This window comes from Amphibalanus amphitrite, unplaced genomic scaffold (assembly GCF_019059575.1).
Source record: "Amphibalanus amphitrite isolate SeventyFive unplaced genomic scaffold, NRLGWU_Aamphi_draft 000161F_arrow, whole genome shotgun sequence".
NCBI classification, from domain to species: Eukaryota; Metazoa; Arthropoda; class Thecostraca; order Balanomorpha; family Balanidae; genus Amphibalanus; species Amphibalanus amphitrite.
The window spans coordinates 553,165-577,728 of record NW_024881656.1 but is presented as its reverse complement, the minus strand read 5'-3'; the positions used below and the strand labels follow the sequence as shown (position 1 = coordinate 577,728).

Sequence of the window (24,564 nt, the reverse complement as noted above, 5' to 3'; positions counted from 1 at the left end):
CAGTCAGCGGCCCGGTCCCGTAGCCGGCGCGGGTGGGCTCTCCGTTGTTGAGGGCTGTCCAACGTGAGCGCTCTAGCCAGCCCGCGATCTTCTCACCGGTGTCGTCGGGTTCCAGGCACGCCGCGTCCCAGTCCGGGTGATGGCCGTTCACATCCCCCAGGATGAAGGTGTCCGGCGAAGACGGGAAGCCGTCCAGGGAGAATCGGTCGATTCTCTCGTCAATCCCCGATGATCTGATTGGGGGGCGGTAGATGCAATAAATAGTAACAGAACAAGGTCTTTGGTTGGTGTGAGGTCTAGTGGGCGACGGGCTGGCGAATACCCGAACGCCGCACCATTCGGTGGTGTCGTCCTGCGGGTGGAGAGGGGAGTCCTCGATGGTCTGATAGTTGAGGCCGTCTCGGACGAAGATCGCCACACCTCCCCCTTTGGCCGGCCCTCCGTCTCTCCTTCCGCGCGCCCTCCTGACGAGCGCGGCCGTCTGGTAGCCCGGGATGGTGATGGGCTGGCCGGCAGCCGGCTGGACCTCCTGAACAGCGGCAACGTCCGTCTTAGTGGCAGAGAGCCAGCGGTGGAACTCATCCCTCTTGGGGCGTAGTCCTTCCGCGTTCCAACTCGCGATGAGTAGTCGGCTTCTGTTCCGACGGTTCAGACGGTACCGTCTGTTCTTGGCCCGCCTGCTGCGGCCCCCCAGGCTCCTCGCGCGCCGCGCCCGGTCGAGCCCCCGCCATCGGCGCTCATGGCGGGGGACGCTGGGTTCACTTAGTTAGGCGGACCGAGCCGCGCGCGCGCGGCCGGTCCGCAGGTGTTGCCGAGGTCGAGTCGGTCGAGTCGGTCGAGTGTCGAGCCGGTAGGTAGAGCAGCTGAAGACGACGGCCGGTGGCGCGTCGGCCACCGGCATCCGCCCTGGAGGGGCGGTTGTCCCCCGTTTGGCTGGCTCGGGCGCTGTCCACGCACCGAGTCGGAGCGAGGCCCCACGGCCCACACCGTCCACCACTTGAAGGCGGGGGACTCCAGACGGCTCAGGGCAGGTCGCGACCGTGGGTGTTGGATGCCAGCCAAGACAAGAAGCGATGCTGCATGCGCTCGAGCCGCGCCAGATGTGTTACTGCTGCGCCACTCCACACAACGCTGCCATACTCAGCAATGGAGCGAACATGGGCATTGTACGCGGCGATCAGCGCACTATGGTCAAACTTGACCCGCCGGGGACACCGAGGCAGTTGGACACCTCGCATAATCATCCCCAACATTTTCTTGCATGGCACGGTCACATCGACATGCTGAGCAAACGTAAGCTTCGCGTCCAATATAACACCCAGATCACGCACCTCATGACAGCGAGTAAGCTCATGACTATCCAGTCTGTACACGGCGCGAACAGGAGATGACTTGAGTGTAAATGTTATACACTGACATTTGCTCGGGTTGAGTTTTAGCTTCCAGGTTTTAGCCCAGCCACATAGTCGGTCTATATCCCTCTGTAGGACGGCAACATCTTCAGTAGATTCTACGCGGTGAAAGAGCTTTACATCATCGGCATATAACAGACAATCAGTTTCGATGCACTTTGGGATGTCAGCAACATAACACAAAAACATTAGGGGGCCCAAAATGCTGCCCTCTGGCACGCCCGACCGCACAGCGGTCCACATGGAGTGCTTGCCATTCAGGACGACACGCTGCATGCGATCACTGAGGTAGGACGTCAGCCAGGTGTGAGCGAGGCCAGTGATTTGAAAAGAATAGCGGAGTTTGTGAAGGAGCAAGGTGTGGTTGACAGACGTGAATGCAGACGAAAAGTCTGTGTAAATGGCGTCGGTTTGTTTGCCTTTGGAAATGGAGGACCAGCAGTGGTTAAGGAAGCAGGAGAGGTTGGTGACGCATCAGCGGCCAGGCAGGAAACCGTGCTGATTGGGAGGAATGGCTGGCAAACACGCTGGCAGAAGGTTCTCAAATACAACTCTTTCCAGAATTTTTGAGCAGATAGGCAGCAATGACACCGGCCGATAATTTTCTGGATTTTTCTTAGAGCCCTTCTTGTGAACACTCACAACGTTAGCCCTCCTCCAGTACAATGGAAACGACCCTCGCGACACAGACATTTCGCACAATATTTCAATGGGAACAGCCAGCTCATCAGCACATTCTCGCAGCATGCGCGCACTGAGACCGTCCGGGCCGCAGACCTTGTGCGGACTCAGCTCTCTCAGTAGCTGCGCGACCCGGCCGTGCGGCACCGCAAACCGGTCAATGCCAGGGGCACTGAGCTCGGGCGCTGCCGGCAACGCCTCTACCGCCGGGTTGCTAAATTTACGGGCAAAGCACGCATTCAAGCAGTTGGCACGCTCAACATCGCTGCGGAGAGCGCGGCCACCGAATTCCAGGACGGGTGAAACGTGCGTGGATGATTTAATGGCTTTGATAAAAGACCAATAACGTTTCGGATTGTCTTTAAAATCACGAAAGATAATCGCGGTACTTGCTAGCTGCTTGACGTTTGAACGCGGCCCTGACAGTGGAAAAACGTCCTAAATTTTCAGCAGACGGATCGGCCTTTTTACGACGGTGGGCTGCTTCCTTCTCTCGGAGAAGGTTCCTGACCGAATTAATGAAATTTGGGACATCTAATGTTTTGACAGAGCCCCATAACATATATTCTGTTTTTGGTAATTCTCAAAATTTTGGATTTTATCCCGCGCACCGACGGGGGTCTGCGCCAACTTCGCACCGACGGGGGGGGGGGCGGATGACCGCCCCCCCCCCTGAGATCTCGAGAACGAAGCAAGATAGCGACAAGCGGTAAACGGCATCGGATACGCACGGCCAAGATCTACAATTTTTAAAAAGGTCATTTTCAGGTCAGGTCAAAGATGACGTCACAGGGGTCGAAAAAGTCAAAATGGCGGCGCTAGATATGGAGAGAGTTTTTCTCGAATAACTTTCGAATTAGTCAAGATAGGAACAAACTAAGGGCATCATCGTGATCCTCTCGTCAATCCGCATCGAATGATATATATGTTGACCTCGAAAGGTCAAGGTCAAAGGTTGACCTCAGGTCACGTGACCTCGAGGTCATCATGTATATCATTCGATGCGTCTTGACGAGCTGAACACAATGAGACCATCCATGCGTCTGTATCTTGTTCCTGTTTGTTCCTGTACCGAGGTATTGGCCAAAAACCTTTGGTGACCTTTGATGACGTCACATGACCTCAGAGCTGCCAAACAGCAAAACAGACCTCAAGGTAGTGAAGGTTGATCGTATATGAAGTCATGTATGGTATATGGGGCCATTCCGACCCGTTTTAGTGGTAAAAACAGGGAGTTGATTTTTCCCCCATTGACTTATAATAGGGAGGTCGCGAAATTGACCTGACCTTAGGTCACCGATATCAAAATTCCGAGATATACAAATTGTAGCTACTAATGACCTAATAATATCCTGCGACTTTCAAAGGCCTCCGACATCTATTGTAGCTCTGGCACGATGCCAAAGTTGCAAAAAAGTGACTTGAGGTTGGGTCATTCAAAGTGACCTGGTGACCTAACCTTAAAAGGTAGGAGGTTCAAACTTGCACACCATGTGTAAAATTGATGAGGTTATAGTCATACCAAATTTCGTGGCGCTACACGCCGCGGTTTTCCCGCTATTCGCGAAAAACCTCAGGGGGGCGGATATCCGCCCCCCCCCCGTCGTTGCGCGGGTTATTAGCTGTTTTCCAAAAAATATAGTTTTTTGAATTTTTTAGGGGTAAAAACACATTTTATGGAAAATCCGAAATAGCCGTTTTAAAGAACTTGTTAAACTGCGTCTATTTGTGTCCTTACTTTGCAATTTGCTTTAAACCTTGTTTTTTTTGGCGATTTTTTTTTAAAATATTTACCACTTTTTGACTGAAAACGCCATGTAGTTACATCACTAAAATCGATATATCTCAAAAAGTTTTGGAAAAATTTTCTTACAAATTACACAGGAGACGCCAAATTGAAGGCGGAGGAGGTATGCCAAGTTTAAAGTTAATAGCGTACCTAAGCGGTTCATGAGTTATTCGAGAAAAAAACGGAGGAGGGGGTCGGATCCGACCCCCCTCCCCCAGGCGGTCGCGGGTTAAAAAATGTTGTAATTATGTTCCTGGTGATCAGCCGAATCGAATGATTTGCGATATGATGCAATTTGGGTAACTTGAACTTAATTCATTAATTAAAGTTTACTTAAAAATTAAGAAAAAAACTTTAAGTACACTTAACCCGCGCCCCAGTGGCGGTCTCAGCCAACTTCGCCCTAGTGGGGGGGGGGGGCATATGTTACCACCCATCTCTAACTCAAAAACTAAGAGGGCTAGAAAGACGCGGTAAAAAGCAGTCGATAGCTCTCAATGCGTACGTTTGAAAGTATATCAGTCATTTTTCACCTTAGGGCAATATTGATGTCACCAGAGGTCATCAAAGGTCAAAATTTGCCAATTGTCATTATATTTTTTTTCAGAAAACATGCCGCTATCTCAGGAACTATGGTAGCTAGAAACACGCATGGAACAGCAAACGATAGCTTTTGAACTCTTCTTTTGAAAAGATCATTATCAATATTGACCTCAGGTCAACTGTTTAGCCTCCAGAGGGCAAAAACTCCAAAAATAGCTGTTTTTACGAAAAATGTTTTTCGACAATAACTTTCGACTACAAAAAGCCACGACATTTCTATTGCCAGAATCGTGTTCCTCTCGCCGAGACGCGTCGAATGGACTATAATTTGACCTTGAAAGGTCAACTTGAAAATTTGACCTCAGGTCAAGGTCATGACCTGACCGGAAAAGGTCATGTTGCATATCACTCGATGCGTCTCAACAAGACAAACACAATGAGACCGTCCCCTGCGTTCTATCTCTTTCCAATCGCGAGTTATTGGCAAAAAACTGTTTGTAGCCTCAAGTGACCTCGGATGAGCTGTCTAGAGGCAAAAATCAGCAAAAATGACACCTTGGTCTTCACGAGTGGACTAAATCATTGTGATTCTGAAATATTTGGACTGTTCCGATGCGTGCACACGGATCTAGAGGCATTTTCATTTTTCTCCATTGACTTGTAATGGAAAGGTCACGCCACTGACCTGACCTTAGGTCACGGATATAAAAAATCCGAGATATACAAATTGTAGGCGCCCATAACAGCATACAATCCACCAAGTTTAAAACCTTTCTGACAAACACTGCAGGCTGGACATGATTGCAAACTTTTTTAGGCTTGGTCAGTTAACTTGACCTGGTGACCTGACCTGACATGACCTGGGGTCAAAAATTTCACACATTGTCCAAAATTGATGTACCAAAAGCTACCCCAAGCGGCGCGGCGCTACGCGCCGTGGTTTTTTATTCACACGCAAAAAACGCGACAGGGTGGTAACATATGCCCCCCCCCCACACTGGGGCGAAGGTTAAGCAAGCAAAAAAGTATATCATTCGACGCGCCTTGACGTGCTGAGTTCACTGGTGCTTTTCTTTTTTCTGTTTCTTATTTAGATCAAAAGTTATAAGCAAAAAACTTTTGACCTGTTTTCAGCGAAATTTTTACATTAATACCTCCCAAAACCCCCTAAATATTGACATAGAGCAAACAAATTTGTACAGGGGCGAGAATTCCAAAAGTTCACCTACCTACCAAAGTTGGTGTTTCTAAGTGTCATAGGAGCCAATCGCGAGGGGGGTTCGCATCAACCCTCCCCCCTACCAGGCCATGTTATGAAAAATGCCCTGCCAGAGAGAGGGTTAACATTGCTGTAACTTACCACGCCTTTTCAGCTCGACTGTTCATCTTCATGTCCCGTGCAGTTTTGAAAAATGGATGACTTCCTTTGGAGAGGACGTAGAAGAAGACCAAGCCGAGGGCAAACACGTCCGCTGCACCAGGCTGAAAAAAAAAACAAACTGCCTCTTAAAAAATGGGTGAAACTTATAAAATGTTAGCCGTACTCCATGCACCCCATGATATTGGCCAAGGCACCCCGATACCATGTACATCTATTGGCTAAACAGTGCCTTTCCAAGCATGGTTAGGGGAAGCGGGGTCAACCCTGCCATGTGGGGAACCCCGCTATACCCCATATTGGCAAGATAAACTAACCAATGCCATCGGCGTCATTTTTTTTGTCACCACACTACGCACGACGCGGGGGAAGCGGAGATGTGACACATCAAATGAGTTTAACCCTCGCCCGCACAAGCCATTCTCCCATCCTAAAACGCACATGGGGGGTTGCCAGTTGCCACCCCCCGCGCTATTTCGTTCCTGCTAGTCAAAATAGTTTTGGCTGTACCTTTTGATCTAATAAAGAAAGAGACGTGGAACAGGCACCATTGTGTTTGCTTTGGCCTCGCGCCAGTTCGCTTTGAATTTCGATATCGATGACCTAAGGTCAGGTCAATTTCTTGAAAATCCCATTAAAAGTCAATTGGGGAAAAATCGGCTCGCTTACTTTTAACCCGCGCCCCGTTGGGCTCTGCCGAGCAACGCGCCCTGTTGGGGGGGGGGGGGGTATTTTGGCACCCCTAAGATCTCGAGAACCACGCAACTTAGCGACAAGCGGCAAATGGTGTTGGATAGCCCTATCAGGAAACTACCTCGTGACCCAATTTTTTGACCTAGGTCAAACCGATGACGTCACAGGTCAGGTCAAAGTTCGAATTTTCACCGTTTACAGGCATTTCAAGAAATGCGTTGTACAATCGAGTAAAATGCATTTCTTTGAAAATCATCGATTGGAAGGGATCCGATTTGGACAGCTAGTCGATCTTGCTAGAACAACTTTGGGCTCTGATCGTCACTGCCAAGCTTGTTTATACATTTTCCAATGTCCGAGCTTCTGAAGAATGCACTGAAAAGGCTTAGGGCTTCGTGATGATCAAAGCAAAAAGGGCTTACCTATTATTACCGTCATAGGCGGCGGAACGGGGAGGGCACCGGGGCACCGTGCCCCCCTTTGATTTTGGCATTTTAATATTAGCCCTATGGGCGTTGCATGGAAAGAATGGGACCAAAAGTTGTTTTTTTATTTAGCACTGCCACCGTCGTGTCTGTCTGTATTCTGTCATGGGAAGACGCTGCCGATGTCGTTTGTCACGGGTAGAAGTACAAATCCACGCCCCAGTGTGGCTGCTCGGTCGCACTTCTCCTGGCCTGCACCTCCCCAGCCAGGCTGGCTTTCCCCGGCACAGCCGTTGCCTCAGTGCCTGGGGCGGTGACCCCTTCAAAGAGGCTCACAATACGTATGGTGCCGTGGCTCTCAAACCAACACAGAACAGTGAAACGCACAGGCTCACTTTCCATATAAGGCGAACAGCGGATTCTGGCGCTGGCGTTTCACTCATGCTAAGACGCCCAATCACAGCGCCGCATTTCAGTTAGTATTTATTTATATTTATTTAACATCATTCGGTCACTCCACAGTAAAATGGCGCTATTATCTTAACTTTGTCAAAACGTACATGATTGTGCGCATAAAACATGGCATGACATGAACGAGGTGCAGCTAAAACGACGCTAAAAATATACAAAACACCTAATCAGAAACACGATAAAAGGATTGGGCCAGACGATGCAAAACTACGACGCTTCACCCTCGCCCCGTTGGGGGGGGGGGGGCAATTTGCCCCCTGTAGTTTTTCCTTCGATAGGCGTTATCACAAGTGTATTCGCGGCCATTGGGGCGACGTAAGAAAAGAAGAAAACAACTGGCCCCAAGAACTTTAACCCGCGCACCGACGGGGGTCTGCGCCAACTTCGCACCGACGGGGGGGGGGCGGATGACCGCCCCCCCCCCCCTGAGATCTCGAGAACAAAGCAAGATAGCGACAAGCGGTAAACGGCATCGGATACGCACGGACAAGGTCTACAATTTTTACAAAGGTCATTTTCGGGTCAGGTCAAAGATGACGTCACAGGGGTCAAAAAAGTCAAAATGGCGGCGCTAGATATAGAGAGTTTTTCTCGAATAACTTTCGAATTAGGCAAGATAGGAACAAACTAAGGGCATCATCGTGATCCTCTCGTCAATCCGCATCGAATGATATATATGTTGACCTCGAAAGGTCAAGGTCAAAGGTTGACCTCAGGTCACGTGACCTCGAGGTCATCATGTATATCATTCGATGCGTCTTGACGAGCTGAACACAATGAGACCATCCACGCGGCTGTATCTTGTTCCTGTACGGAGTTATTGGCAAAAAACCTTTGGTGACCTTTGATGACGCCACATGACCTTACAGCTGCCCAACAGCAAAAGAGACCTCAAGGTAGTGAAGATTGATCGTATATGAAGTCATGTATGGTATATGGGGCCATTCCGACGCGTTTTAGTGGTAAAAACAGGGAGTTGATTTTTCCCCCATTGACTTATAATGTGGAGGTCGCGAAATTGACCTGACCTTAGGTCACCGACATCAAAATTCCGAGATATACAAATTGTAGATACTAATGACCTAATAACATCCTGCGACTTTCAAAGGCCTCCGACATCTACTGTAGCTCTGGCACGGTGACAAATTTGCAAAAAAGTGACTTGAGGTTTGGTCATTCAAAGTGACCTGGTGACCTGACCTTCAAAGTTAGGAGGTTCAAACTTGCACACCATGTGTAAAATTGATGAGAGAATAGTCGTACCAAGTTTCGCGGCGCGTAGCGCCGCGGTTCTTCCGCTATTCGCGAAAAACCTCAGGGAGGGCGGATATCCGCCCCCCCCCCGTCGGTGCGCGGGTTAAATTATCAGGTAGCATGCACATTTTCCTTGATCTGTAGATAATTAATCATTGATTGCTAGAGAAAATTGCATTTAAAATCTTCCATTTATGTTTTTTTTTCATCGTTTGCACAATATGTTATTTTACTAAGCTAGAAACACAAATTAGAAATAGTTCCCGCATCATCGTCAAGAACAATAGGGAAGGCTTGAAGTGAATACAATAATCTAAACGGTTTTGTAATCTATGTGAAGACACTTCTAAAATTGCCTGTAGAAATATTGAAGGCAAAAGTTCAACTTTTTTACAAGACGGATGTCTATAAACCTATCAAACGTGTCACAATTCAGCCGGTATTTCGTCGCCTACAGCCCAGCTTTCCCTAGTGACCGATAGAGGCGCTGCTATCGATGTTCGCCCGTGCCGCCTAACGTAATAGCAAGAAAACGGCTGCGCGCAGTGCCGCCAAATTTTCAGTACTTTATCGGGCATCAATTTGACACCTCCACACAAAATTTCAAGTCTTAGGTCACCTCAGGTCAGGAGTTATTGAGGTCAAGCTGAGGTCATGTTCGAGCAAAAATGAGCAAAAAAACATGAAATCTTGAAACGCTCACCAAAGCTACAGTTACTTAGCAATTTCAAAGTTCTTTATATGATCATGTAGAAAAAAGACGGCGCTACAGAACTGCTCTCTCGGATTTTCATTTTTTTTTGGAGTTTGACCCTCAAAAATTCAGAAAAAGAAGTTTTTTTAATGTCAAAAAACCAAAACATTTTTAAATTTCGAAAAAGGAATAAAAGTGATAGTCCTCCCGCTCTTTTATCTACATACCAATTTTAAGTTCGATACCTCTATTTTTAGGCAAGATATAGCGAAAAACTTCAAAATTGATGACGTCATTGTAGCGGGGTTTCGCGGCGTTGCGGGGCTAACCGGGCAGGCGTCTTTCGATAGTGGGAGCTCCGTCGGTGCGCTCCATAAAAGCCCTTCTACGTGTCCAGCCCTTCGCGAACCCGTTCCGACTCGGACTCTATCTTTCCGGGGCGATCAATCATCGGAAACACATAGGCCAGGGTTAAGGAATGGGAGGAGGGATAAATAATAACCCATTATCCTTGATCACGTTGACATAAGAACTCAACTTTACATAACCCAAGGTCCCACTCGCAGACAACAGCGCCCTTCCTAGCTTGAGGGTCATCTCCCACCAGATATATGTATCAATCATTCGTCCATTTATCCATCCCCTTACAACCATGTCATTCGTCCACTTATACCTCGTAATTTACCAGAGTTGACCATCTCCGGTCCCTCCCCTTTTTCCTAACTTCCCCCGGTGGTGCTAGGGCGCGCGCGAAGTCGTTATCGAGTCATTGGCCTTAAATGTCATTTAACCGTTATCCCTTCATAACCACAATGTTCCGTACATCAGACAAACGCTTCATAATGCTCACGCTACACAATTAGAGATACGACCCACCACATATTTCGGCACTCGACCTTCGCGTTACGTGACTTATTGCGGTCCGTCCCATCACCATGTCGAACTACCTACACACAAAAAAAAAACATAAATGTCTTCGGCCAGCGGTTCCGAGACTACGGCTCGCAGGGCACTGTGTAGTCCGGTTTCCGCGGGGGACTTATTTGAAATTTGAGACCGGGGCTGGGTAACTAAGGTCCGTCCGGGCTGCCTGCGTCGTCTCCGTATAGCCGCGGTTTTCGGGCCAGCCCCCGGCGACCGAAAAGGGTTAGTCGTTCGTCGGCTTTACACGAATCCATGACTACCAGTTTATGCCAAATTGCCTATAATAAAACGAAAACTAAGCGTACCACGGCCCGCAATGGGCTTATCTAAATTTGAAACCGGGCTGGGTAACTAGGTCCGTCCGGGCTGCCTGCATCGTCTCCGTATAGCCACGGCTTTTGAAACAGCACCGGCGACCGAACGGGTTAGCCTCCGTTGGCTTCACACAATCCACGACTACCAGCGTTATAGGTGCCCGAAGCCCTATCTATCCGTTGCTGGTAGTTAAGCTGTCGTCACAGACCTATCCGAAATGACCGCTGCACGGCCGGAGTTAATCGACTGACAGCGGGGTGGCCAGTACCGACTTACCGCGATCACCCGACTCGCATGCTTTGGTATTTAATGTTCACCCCCGTCCTGCAGCATCACACGTTTCTTCGCGGGACATTACTTAACCGGCGGCATACGTCTCCTCGCTGGGACGCCTGGGGTCCTAACCATCTCCGAAACTACCTACGTCACTTATCGAATGTCATCCTGCGCTGATCACTCAATGGACCGATAGCGGACCTAACCTATCTTTTAAAACCGGGCGGGGTCACTAGGTCCCTCCGGGCTGCCTGCATCGTCTCCGTATAGCCACGGCTTTATGGGGCCCGCGCCGGCAACCGAACGGATTAGCCTTCGTCGGCTATGCACTCATCCTCAATAATCGATCCTCAACTCGCTCTCATCCTTTCTCTTCACTTCGCGACTTATTGCACGTATCCAGGGCTTACCCAAGCGAGGCCTACTATTTAAGTGGGGTCTATCCGAGCTGAGCTTCATTTAGGAATTCCGATTCCTCTCCGTGTACAGTCTTCTTCCATTTCACTCGCTTCTCATCTCCCTCCTAACCCATGGCCGCGTCGGTGGACTTTCCACGCACAGGGGCGTGACGTGCATCATCTATCTCCCCGGTTCCGTCCCTTGCAGTGTCCCCAGTGTCCATGTGGGGTAAAGTTACAAATATTTCGTGTGCGGCAAGGTCTATGTGTGCTCCTTATATTCGGACCGCTGGATAGGGTAGAGCGCCAGGAAATCCGCTGGCGAGGGCACTTGGGAGTCAACCGGAGAAGCTCCAGTATCGGTTGGGCTAGGGAGGTCCCGTATGTGTTGTGTATAATCGCTGTCATTTGGACCGTGGGATAATTTGGGGAGGATGGAGTGCCAGGAAATCCACTGGCAAGGGCACTTAGGAGTCAACCGGAGAAGCTCCAGTATCGGTTAGGCTAGGGAGGTCCTGTATGTGTTGTGTGTAATCGCTATTGTTTGGACCGTGGGATAATTTGGGGAGGATGGAGTGCCAGGAAATCCACTGGCAAGGGCACTTAGGAGTCAACCGGAGAAGCTCCAGTATCGGTTAGGCTAGGGAGGTCCTGTGTGTATTGTGTATAATCGCTATTGTTGGACCGTGGGATAATTTGGGGAGGATGGAGTGCCAGGAAATCCACTGGCAAGGGCACTTAGGAGTCAACCGGAGAAGCTCCAGTATCGGCTAGGCTAGGGAGGTCCTGTGGGTGTTGTGTGTAATCGCTATTGTTTGGACCGTGGGATAATTTGGGGAGGATGGAGTGCCAGGAAATCCACTGGCAAGGGCACTTAGGAGTCAACCGGAGAAGCTCCAGTATCGGCTAGGCTAGGGAGGTCCTGTGTGTGTGTTGTGTATAATCGCTATTGTTGGACCGTGGGATAATTTGGGGAGGATGGAGTGCCAGGAAATCCACTGGCAAGGGCACTTAGGAGTCAACCGGAGAAGCTCCAGTATCGGTTAGGCTAGGGAGGCCCTGCATGTGTTGTGTATAATCGCTTTGTGCACTGTGTAAACTCAACAGATAAAGAGAACTGATCGTTGTAAATTACTCTGGCCGGACACCTTGGAAACGACCTCTTTCCTGACTGTGGGTTAGCATATGGCCTTTTATGCTCCATTCTCCGATCCCTGCCCCTTCAGCACTACTCACACTCGTATTTCAATATTTACAAGTCCCATTTATTTACATACTCCGACGCAACACCTTAAATTCCCTTACAAGTCAAATTTAAAGGAAACATTCTGGCCCCAGGCCGCCCATCAACTGAGCCCCACAAGCCGCGCGGTGCGGTACACAGTCGCCCGTCCCTTTCCCGACTCCCCACGGTGCATAATCCCCTCCGTCCGCTTAAATCACAACGGGGCGCCAGACGACTGAAGAGGGCCCACGTCGGCACGCGTGTCGCACTACGCGCACAGTTACATAATTGATCGAAATCGAATTGTGAAATTAAGCTACCTAGACTGAAAGTCCCAAGAATAAATTTAAATACCTAAGCTGAATGGCCTAAAATATTGCGGACGACACCTAAAAGGGGAATATAATGTGGCTCACATAGCAGTAACGAAAGGGGGGGGGGGGTTACTTGGAGGATTTAGGGACTAGGTGCGCATCCGTGTTCACCGCGTGACCTTACTTGAGATGGAGTCGCTGACATGATGGTCGTGACCGTCCAGCGCCCGGCCAGGCGGCCGGAGCCGCCGCCGGCGCCGTGATGCCTGCCGCTGGTCTCTCGTGGGCTGTCCACGGTGTCAGATGTGAGCCGAGAGCGAAGAACCGCGTGGGATCCGTCGTCCGAGAGAGAGCCAGAGAGCGCGGAATGCGTCGTCCGAGAGCTTTTCAGTTCCGTTTCATCAACTTATACTTCTGATGACGTCATACTTCAGAGGGCCGGGCAGCATCACCTTGTCCAATCTCCGTCCTCCATTCTCAGAAGCTGCACTCGGCTCCGCCCTCGAAAGTTCGTGATTTGCTGACAAAGTTCGGTTTCCCTCCGGCCATGGCAGTCGCACCCTTTCACGCAGCGACCGGGTGGAATTCGCCGCCGGCGCTCACGGCGCCTGAGGCGCCAGGTGGCGGGCTCCCCTTGTTTTGAAGTCAGCTCCGGCCAGATGTCCTATATTTTGTCGTTGGCGACCGAGTTCCATTTCATCCTGTTTTCGTACAAACCGGGTCGGTCCCTGCTCCCCTTTCTTGTTTTGGTTCAAATCAGGGCCGGTCTGCACTCCCCTCTCCTTGTTCTCTGGCGGGGTGCCGAGCGTGGGACAGAGTCTTGTTTTCCAAAGGCTAAACTGATTAATGGCTCGAGGCTGGCAGAATGGCGCGTTTCGGTATGCTATTTGTTGGCTTCAGATCCGGGTTCTCATGAAGTGGGGTGGTCATCTATAGAGGACCCCTGTTTGTCAGAGCCGACTGCGCCGTCTGTGTGGACGCCAGCTGGGACGGAGAGAGGGTATCACAGCCGATTTAGCCGGCTGACGGTGTCTGTGCGGTACTCGCAGATGGCCGCGTTTCAGCTTGTGGCACAGCTTGCAGTTCAGCATGAAAGATGAAAAAATGTAACGCATCTGCGTTACATTTTCAGACCTCTTTTTATAGTCGCGCCCCGCGACTAAACGTTTGAGAGCCCGCTTCTGCCGTGCTATTTAGTGCCGTTTCGTCGTGTTTCTTGGTGACTTCTGTGACGAGAGTGGGTGGCCGTCTTCTAAAGGATTGGTAGTTATTTCAACAGGAGTGTTCGGTTGGGGAGGATGGCAGCTCGAGCTTGGATGATTAGGACTTAAGGATTGCGGGTTTTTGTGTCATTGCACAGTATTTCAGGCCATTCTTACATTTCCAGAACTAAAGCATTCACGTACTATCCCGTACAACACTACCAACTACACATCAAATAATTAGCGCGCAAAACTATGGAAATTGAATTAAACCATTGAAATAATCGACATATGACAATACAAAAATAATATTGCTACATTTGGTTACTATAATTCAGATCATATTAGCGATAACATACCGGTGCAGATTGTGGTATGCCAAAGAAGTGGGCCCGGCACCTGATGGTGGCTCCATGAGCCACGACAGCTCCGGTCCGGGATGGCCGCGATGACGGACTGTAGGTCGTCCGCGACTTGGTCTCGAACCGGCCGGCTGCTGCTGTAGTCGTATCCCAGTTCCGGATTTCTCCAGTCTCGTAGTTGTAGTCGTAGTCCTCGCCGACCATCGATGTCGAACGCAGCTGCCCTGGTGAGCTGTCAGGGCTGGCTATGATCGGCCCAGAACTCGTCGTCTGTGGCTGAGCCTGGGTTGAACGTGGCTCTAGCGCACCTCCGAGCTGTTTCTGTTGGTCTGGTGGACGCAGAGGCTGCGCTCTGGTGTAGACTGCCGATGATGGTTTGGCTGTCACATCCAGCGGCAGACGTGGCTACTGGCTACACTGCAGCCTTTCCGATGATTTGCGGCTGTTGTTGTAGATGGGCCACAGCTCTGGTCGCCACCGGCATCCCAGTTGGTCTGGGTAGTCACGGGAGAGGTAGCCCAACTTGACTGCCGATGCTGGAACGGATGCAGTCGGTGTTGTTGTCCAGGCCTGTTGTCCTTGCTGTCTGCTCTACGGTTATGTGGCTGTGATGATGAGCCCTTCGTTCTGACTTGCAGCACATCTCATGAGTCGGTCTCCAAACCTGGGAAGTGGGAAGTGGGAGCCGCCTGCATTTGATGGAAGGGCAGATTACCACCTTCCAGTGCAGCGGGCGGCCAGAAATCGGCTCTCAGGCTGGTCCGGTCCATTACGGCTGTTCATTTTGGTCCGTGGTCGAATCTGGCGACATTCAGATCTGCCCGAACGGTTGTGCCAATGATGTTCCATGGTTGTAGTTGTCGTCACCATTACTCCGGTTGCCGTCTGATTTTGTCGTCATAGACGTGCGATGGTAGCTGCTAACAACATTGTAGTTTTGGTTCTATTCGTGTCTCCTTCTCCGTCTTCCGGTCTTCTGTTGTTATTTATTTCAGGCGTTGTCTTCATTTTGAGTCTCCTTTGGTACTGGTTGTCAGCATCAGCCAGTCTGCTGTTGATGACTAGCATTTTGTGCCGCGGCGTCTCTCGTCACTCCTTGTTGCGCGCTTGCTCTCCCCACTTTCGCATTTTGGGAGGAAAATGCGCGAGATGTCATTAATTTCAAAGCATTTCATCTTTTTCTTCTCAGTTGTTGTTTCCCTTCTGTGGTTTCAGGTCTGCATTGTAATTCAGTATTAGTGGCATCGTTTTCATCGGTCTCCTTCATTTTGTTTTCTTCCGCCGTCAATCTCCGCTGTGTGCCTGCCTTCTTTTCACTTTACTGTTCTTCATGTTACTTCAATAACAACCTCGATCATGTTCAATCTCTGCCGTCACCTTTTTTTTCAATATGATGCGTCTTATTTATCATTCTTGCCTTCTTCAGCCCTGATTTCATTCGACAACATTCGATACCTTCATAGCGTCGCGCTCAGTCGTATCTTCATTACATATATACATCGGATTCGGCAACACACATGACTGCCTGCTTTGTAACGGGGTTTTCCGTCGCGGAAAACGGCTCGTGGACGGTTGCCGGTCTCCTGTCAGTTCTCTCCAGAGGCGGGTAAGTCCACGGGTCACACATAGGTCACTGCACCTTTTTGGTATAGGATGGGTACAATCTCTTAAAAATTGGGCTAAAATGGCATCCTCGGTGTGATTACTCTAACTTTGGATCACGGGATTTCACTCAAGGTTAGGGTTCGCTAGATGTGAGCCACATAATTTTAGTTAGCGATACCTGTAGCCGAAAAAAATATACCAAGCCCGCTCGCCCGTCACTTAAAATTGATCCTCGATTTACCCTTATCGCTTCATGATATATACACCCTCCAGCAATCCACGCTTTCTGATTTCAATCAAATCAATTTAACCCGAGTAACGCTGCACTGAGTGACCAGCTTCCACTGCATCTAGCTCGGACATAAGTTTTCTCACTCACGCTCGCATTTCCTCTGAAATTTTAGCTTTGGGTTCGGCAATGCACGTCCGTCCACCGACTTCATGTTTCCTTTGATTGATCCTACCCCACGTTGGGTGCGCCAAATCTGTAGCGGGGTTTCGCGACGTTGGAGGGGCTAACCGGGCAGTGTCTTTCGGTAGAGATAGAGAGCAAGGGATCCGTCGGTGCGCTCCTACAAGCCCTTCTCTATACCCAGCCCCTCGCGAACCCGTTCCGACTCTGACTCTATCTTCCGGGGCGATCAATCATCGGAAACACATAGGCCAGGGTTAAGGAATGGGAGGAGGGATAAATAATAACCCATTATCCTTGATCACGTTGACATAAGAACTCAACTTTACATAACCCAAGGTCCCACTCGCAGACAACAGCGCCCTTCCTAGCTTGAGGGTCATCTCCCACCAGATATATGTATCAATCATTCGTCCATTTATCCATCCCCTTACAACCATGTCATTCGTCCACTTATACCTCGTAATTTACCAGAGTTGACCATCTCCGGTCCCTCCCCTTTTTCCTAACTTCCCCCGGTGGTGCTAGGGCGCGCGCGAAGTCGTTATCGAGTCATTGGCCTTAAATGTCATTTAACCGTTATCCCTTCATAACCACAATGTTCCGTACATCAGACAAACGCTTCATAATGCTCACGCTACACAATTAGAGATACGACCCACCACATATTTCGGCACTCGACCTTCGCGTTACGTGACTTATCCCTCGCCGGACCTATTGGTTTTCTACATACGCGCCGGCCGAGGGGGGGGGGCGGGTACGACCCCCCCCTCGCCGTTTCGCCCCTGGTGGAGCTAGCGCGTCGCGGAAAAAACGAGCGTGTGCGCCGTTACGAGACGCAGAGATTGGTACCCGATTTTAAGGTCCTAGGTCAACCGGTGACCTCTGAGGTCAGGTCAAGTGCCCCAAGGTACGGTTCAGTTTTTGGTTAATAACCTCGCAAAAAACGGCCGCAGAGCGCCGATTTTGGCAGCATCGTGTTCGCCTCGCTCAGGCGCGTCGAATGATATACTTTTTGTCCGGGTCAGGTCAACTTGGGGTGTTGACCTCAGGTCAAGGTCAGGTCAGCACCCCCAGGTCACGAAGTTGGTCGAAAGAGGTCATGTCGCATATCATTCGATTCGGCAGGCCTTCCTGAGTCCATTGGTGCCTTCCCCGACTCGCTAGCTCAATTTGATCAAGAGTTATTGACGAAAAACTAATTTGACCTTGATGACGTCATAAATGACGTCACGCAAGGTCAACATTGCAAAAGTGACGCATCTAACCTTGCAAGGAGTGCATCAAATCACGATTCTGTGTGCTTGAGATAGTTGGAGATCGTTCCCGGCGCCAGAATAGCAGTTTTCATTTTTCCCCATTGACTTATAATGGTGAGGTCACGAAAATGACCTGACCTCATATGACCTTTAGGAAAAATCCGAGATATACAAGTTGTGGGACTCATAATGGATACTAGATCCTGCAAGTTTCATTTCCCTGTGACATCTCCTCTGGCAGTGAGGGCGTTGCGAAGTTGCGACATCTGAAGACCGTGCAGAGGTTCACTTATGACGTCATAGGTCAGTGACCTGACCTGACCCAAAAATGCGGTTGGTGTCAAAAGATGCGGCTTGGATCAAAGGTCAGGTATGCCAAGTTTCAGCTCTCTATCGCCAGCGTGTTCGGAGCTATCGCGAAAAAACCCTATGGGGGGGGCGGCACCCGCCCCCCCCCCTCGGCCGGCGAGGGTTATTGCGGTCCGTCCCATCACCATGTCGAACTACCTACACAAAAAAAAAAAACATAAATGTCTTCGGCCAGCGGTTCCGAGACTACGGCTCGCAGGGCACTGTGTAGTCCGGTTTCCGCGGGGGACTTATTTGAAATTTGAGACCGGGGCTGGGTAACTAAGGTCCGTCCGGGCTGCCTGCGTCGTCTCCGTATAGCCGCGGTTTTCGGGCCAGCCCCCGGCGACCGAAAAGGGTTAGTCGTTCGTCGGCTTTACACGAATCCATGACTACCAGTTTATGCCAAATTGCCTATAATAAAACGAAAACTAAGCGTACCACGGCCCGCAATGGGCTTATCTAAATTTGAAACCGGGCTGGGTAACTAGGTCCGTCCGGGCTGCCTGCATCGTCTCCGTATAGCCACGGCTTTTGAAACAGCACCGGCGACCGAACGGGTTAGCCTCCGTTGGCTTCACACAATCCACGACTACCAGCGTTATAGGTGCCCGAAGCCCTATCTATCCGTTGCTGGTAGTTAAGCTGTCGTCACAGACCTATCCGAAATGACCGCTGCACGGCCGGAGTTAATCGACTGACAGCGGGGTGGCCAGTACCGACTTACCGCGATCACCCGACTCGCATGCTTTGGTATTTAATGTTCACCCCCGTCCTGCAGCATCACACGTTTCTTCGCGGGACATTACTTAACCGGCGGCATACGTCTCCTCGCTGGGACGCCTGGGGTCCTAACCATCTCCGAAACTACCTACGTCACTTATCGAATGTCATCCTGCGCTGATCACTCAATGGACCGATAGCGGACCTAACCTATCTTTTAAAACCGGGCGGGGTCACTAGGTCCCTCCGGGCTGCCTGCATCGTCTCCGTATAGCCACGGCTTTATGGGGCCCGCGCCGGCAACCGAACGGATTAGCCTTCGTCGGCTATGCACTCATCCTCAATAATCGATCCTCAACTCGCTCTCATCCTTTCTCTTCACTTCGCGACTTATTGCACGTATCCAGGGCTTACCCAAGCGAGGCCTACTATTTAAGTGGGGTCTATCCGAGCTGAGCTTCATTTAGGAATTCCGATTCCTCTCCGTGTACAGTCTTCTTCCATTTCACTCGCTTCTCATCTCCCTCCTAACCCATGGCCGCGTCGGTGGACTTTCCACGCACAGGGGCGTGACGTGCATCATCTATCTCCCCGGTTCCGTCCCTTGCAGTGTCCCCAGTGTCCATGTGGGGTAAAGTTACAAATATTTCGTGTGCGGCAAGGTCTATGTGTGCTCCTTATATTCGGACCGCTGGATAGGGTAGAGCGCCAGGAAATCCGCTGGCGAGGGCACTTGGGAGTCAACCGGAGAAGCTCCAGTATCGGTTGGGCTAGGGAGGTCCCGTATGTGTTGTGTATAATCGCTGTCATTTGGACCGTGGGATAATTTGGGGAGGATGGAGTGCCAGGAAATCCACTGGCAAGGGCACTTAGGAGTCAACCGGAGAAGCTCCAGTATCGGTTAGGCTAGGGAGGTCCTGTATGTGTTGTGTGTAATCGCTATTGTTTGGACCGTGGGATAATTTGGGGAGGATGGAGTGCCAGGAAATCCACTGGCAAGGGCACTTAGGAGTCAACCGGAGAAGCTCCAGTATCGGTTAGGCTAGGGAGGTCCTGTGTGTATTGTGTATAATCGCTATTGTTGGACCGTGGGATAATTTGGGGAGGATGGAGTGCCAGGAAATCCACTGGCAAGGGCACTTAGGAGTCAACCGGAGAAGCTCCAGTATCGGCTAGGCTAGGGAGGTCCTGTGGGTGTTGTGTGTAATCGCTATTGTTTGGACCGTGGGATAATTTGGGGAGGATGGAGTGCCAGGAAATCCACTGGCAAGGGCACTTAGGAGTCAACCGGAGAAGCTCCAGTATCGGCTAGGCTAGGGAGGTCCTGTGTGTGTGTTGTGTATAATCGCTATTGTTGGACCGTGGGATAATTTGGGGAGGATGGAGTGCCAGGAAATCCACTGGCAAGGGCACTTAGGAGTCAACCGGAGAAGCTCCAGTATCGGTTAGGCTAGGGAGGCCCTGCATGTGTTGTGTATAATCGCTTTGTGCACTGTGTAAACTCAACAGATAAAGAGAACTGATCGTTGTAAATTACTCTGGCCGGACACCTTGGAAACGACCTCTTTCCTGACTGTGGGTTAGCATATGGCCTTTTATGCTCCATTCTCCGATCCCTGCCCCTTCAGCACTACTCACACTCGTATTTCAATATTTACAAGTCCCATTTATTTACATACTCCGACGCAACACCTTAAATTCCCTTACAAGTCAAATTTAAAGGAAACATTCTGGCCCCAGGCCGCCCATCAACTGAGCCCCACAAGCCGCGCGGTGCGGTACACAGTCGCCCGTCCCTTTCCCGACTCCCCACGGTGCATAATCCCCTCCGTCCGCTTAAATCACAACGGGGCGCCAGACGACTGAAGAGGGCCCACGTCGGCACGCGTGTCGCACTACGCGCACAGTTACATAATTGATCGAAATCGAATTGTGAAATTAAGCTACCTAGACTGAAAGTCCCAAGAATAAATTTAAATACCTAAGCTGAATGGCCTAAAATATTGCGGACGACACCTAAAAGGGGAATATAATGTGGCTCACATAGCAGTAACGAAAGGGGGGGGGGTTACTTGGAGGATTTAGGGACTAGGTGCGCATCCGTGTTCACCGCGTGACCTTACTTGAGATGGAGTCGCTGACATGATGGTCGTGACCGTCCAGCGCCCGGCCAGGCGGCCGGAGCCGCCGCCGGCGCCGTGATGCCTGCCGCTGGTCTCTCGTGGGCTGTCCACGGTGTCAGATGTGAGCCGAGAGCGAAGAACCGCGTGGGATCCGTCGTCCGAGAGAGAGCCAGAGAGCGCGGAATGCGTCGTCCGAGAGCTTTTCAGTTCCGTTTCATCAACTTATACTTCTGATGACGTCATACTTCAGAGGGCCGGGCAGCATCACCTTGTCCAATCTCCGTCCTCCATTCTCAGAAGCTGCACTCGGCTCCGCCCTCGAAAGTTCGTGATTTGCTGACAAAGTTCGGTTTCCCTCCGGCCATGGCAGTCGCACCCTTTCACGCAGCGACCGGGTGGAATTCGCCGCCGGCGCTCACGGCGCCTGAGGCGCCAGGTGGCGGGCTCCCCTTGTTTTGAAGTCAGCTCCGGCCAGATGTCCTATATTTTGTCGTTGGCGACCGAGTTCCATTTCATCCTGTTTTCGTACAAACCGGGTCGGTCCCTGCTCCCCTTTCTTGTTTTGGTTCAAATCAGGGCCGGTCTGCACTCCCCTCTCCTTGTTCTCTGGCGGGGTGCCGAGCGTGGGACAGAGTCTTGTTTTCCAAAGGCTAAACTGATTAATGGCTCGAGGCTGGCAGAATGGCGCGTTTCGGTATGCTATTTGTTGGCTTCAGATCCGGGTTCTCATGAAGTGGGGTGGTCATCTATAGAGGACCCCTGTTTGTCAGAGCCGACTGCGCCGTCTGTGTGGACGCCAGCTGGGACGGAGAGAGGGTATCACAGCCGATTTAGCCGGCTGACGGTGTCTGTGCGGTACTCGCAGATGGCCGCGTTTCAGCTTGTGGCACAGCTTGCAGTTCAGCATGAAAGATGAAAAAATGTAACGCATCTGCGTTACATCATTTTTTTGACACAATTTTTGGCAATTTTAGAGCACGTAGCGCAAAACAAAGACTGCCATTGAACTCCCCGTGACGAGGTGCATCGAATCGATACCCATTTTATGCAAAAATATCAACTTTGAAATTTGACCTTTTTTAACCTGACCTTGACCTGACCTTGACCTGACCTTGACCTGACCTTGACCTGACCTTCACCAGAACATAATCTAAACCGACCCCCAGGGCTGCCTGTCCCACATAATCGCATTTGACTTATAAAATGGACCATGAAACATTTATCACATGATATTTTTATATTGTGACCCTCAGTGACCTGACCTCTGTGACCTGACCTAGTATCAGTGACCTCAAATAGCAAAATATGTGTTTGACGAACAATACCCTATCGATGATTTTCAATGAAATGCATTTCACTCGATTTTAAAACGCATTTCTTGAAATGCCTGTTAACGGTGAAAATTCGACCTTTGACCTGACCTGTGACGTCATCAGTTTGGCCTAGCTCAATGAAGTTTTGTCACAAGGTAGTTCCCTGTTGGGCTATCCAACGCCGTTTGCCGCTTGTGGCTATGTTGCGTGATTCTCGAGATCTTAGGGGAGGGGGGCAAATTGCCCCCCCCCACAGGGGGCGTTGCTCGGTAGACCCCAACGGGGCGCGGGTTAACCCGCGCCCTGATGGGGTCTGCCGAGCATCGCGGTCTAATGGGGGAGGCATTTTTGGTCTTCCAACAGGCACTTAAACAGATGCAATATATCTATTTCTGGTCAAGTATTCAATGTAAGACGCGAAAATTGCAAATTACTGACATAACGAGCTACGTGATTTTAGTTATCAAGCAATGACGAGGGCGTCAATATTGACCAAGTCTAGATGACCGGGTATTATGGGTACTTACCGTTTCCTGCTCGCCCGCGATCACCTCAGGGGCTATCCATCCCTGAGTACCGTGGTGACCAGTCATTGTCCATCCACTTGTTGTCAGGTCCTTGGATACGCCAAAGTCGGCGAGTTTAGCCAGGGTTTCACCTCTCTTGTTTTTAACCAGCAAAATGTTCGATGGTTTGATGTCCCTATGAACTGAAAAAGAACCGTGCTGAGTTTATTTTGGGTAAAAATTTGTGACGATAAAGACCCAGCTACTAGCCATCCAGTGGCGGTACGTCTACAGAAGCATAAAGAGCAGTACAAACGTACCAAATGTGCAACACAACACTATTTTTTGCTGTTCATTTTGACAAATGTTTAGTTTAATGAAAAACAATATCAGATTATTTTCTGTATTCAATGTAAACGCGTTTCGATTATTTATTTATCAATACATTGACACAATACGGCTATAATTATCAACGTACAATGTATTTCATCAAACTAAACAACACTGCTTTATGTGATCCACACATTACACACATGCGTAGAACATGGTCAGCGAATATTTTGGTTTCACAAAAAAATGAGGGCAACACACAATATAAAAAGACTTCAACGCCAGAGCGGATTTTGCCTCTTTGCGACAAGACTGCACAAGAAAAAGTTTTGTTCTTAACCCGCGCCGTGCTGGGGGGGGGGCGTTTTTACGCTCAGGTTTTTCGCGAATATCTCAAAAACGGCGGCGCGCAGCGCCGCCGTTTTTGGTACACGTGTTCCTACATCATTTCCGCACATGTTGTGAAAATTTCAGACCTAGGCCGTTCAAGGTCAGGTCACCAGGTCACGTCAAGTGACCTTACCTCAGAAAAAGTTCAAAGGCTCGCTATAGCTACACCGACTGAACGATCACTTTGAAACTTTCAGCGATTGATATGAGTAACAGTATGTATAAAATGTATATCTCGGATTTTTGATATCTGTGACCTAAGGTCAGGTCAATTTTGCGACCTCTCCATTATAAGTCAATGGGAGAAAATTGAAATGCGCCTCTTTTGGACGAATATCGTTCAAAACGCTCTCAAACATCGGTTCATAGGTAAACATGACACACTGAATAGGAAAAATGCACCTGTGACCCCTCTGTGTGCCCCTGAGGTCATCTCAGGTCATGAACGGTCGCCAGCAGTTTTTTGGCTATAACTTTTGATAGAGACGTGCTAGAGCGGTGAAAACACGTCAGATGTGTTCAGCTCGACGATACGGATCGACTGATATGCAACATGACCCTTTTCGGTCAGGTCATGACCTTGACCTGAGGTCAAATTTTCAAAATGACCTTTCAAGGTCAACAAATAGTTCATTCGACGCGTCTCAACGAGAGGAACACGATGCTTGCAAAAGTAATGTCATGGCGCTTATGAGTCAAAAGTTATTGACGAAAAAACGTTTTTCGTAAAAACGGCTATTTTTTGGAGTTTTTGCCCTCTGGAGCCTAAACCGTTGACCTGAGGTCAAATCTGAGAACAATACTCAGAAAGGTCTGTAAAAGGGCTATCGAATGCGCTTTTCCGCGGCGCTGTAGCTCTATCGGTTCTCGAGATAGCCGTTGGCAGTTTCCAAAATGTTGAAATAGTCAACATTTTACCTTTGGTGACCTCTGGTGACCTGACCTTTGACCTGACCCAAAAAATGACCGAAGTGTTTTCGTCCTTATTTTTGACGCTCTTTCGATTGCCGCTTACCGCGTGTCGCTACGTGGCCCAGGAGCCGAGTTAGACGGGGGGGCGTGAAAACGCCCCCCCCAGCACTCGGCGGAAAGTTCAGGCCACCAGCACGGCGCGGGTTAAGTTTTTCTCATACAGCTCGCTTTTTTTACAATCCTAGCCCTACCCTGTATAGGGGGGTTGCGAAGGGACCCCCTTCCGT

General features: G+C 50.0%; 1 protein-coding gene across 1 annotated transcript in view; it reads right to left on the bottom strand.

The window, feature by feature from the left end:
- LOC122383346 (serine/threonine-protein kinase/endoribonuclease IRE1-like) overlaps window positions 1-24,564 on the bottom strand; it is a 128,069-nt gene that overhangs the window by 25,353 nt on the left and 78,152 nt on the right. The window contains exons 6-7 of the mRNA XM_043369652.1: window positions 22,667-22,848; window positions 5,786-5,907 (exon numbers count right to left, since the gene is read on the bottom strand). Of these exons, the coding sequence (XP_043225587.1) occupies window positions 5,786-5,907; window positions 22,667-22,848 (304 nt within the window). The remainder of the gene's footprint in view (window positions 1-5,785; window positions 5,908-22,666; window positions 22,849-24,564) is intronic.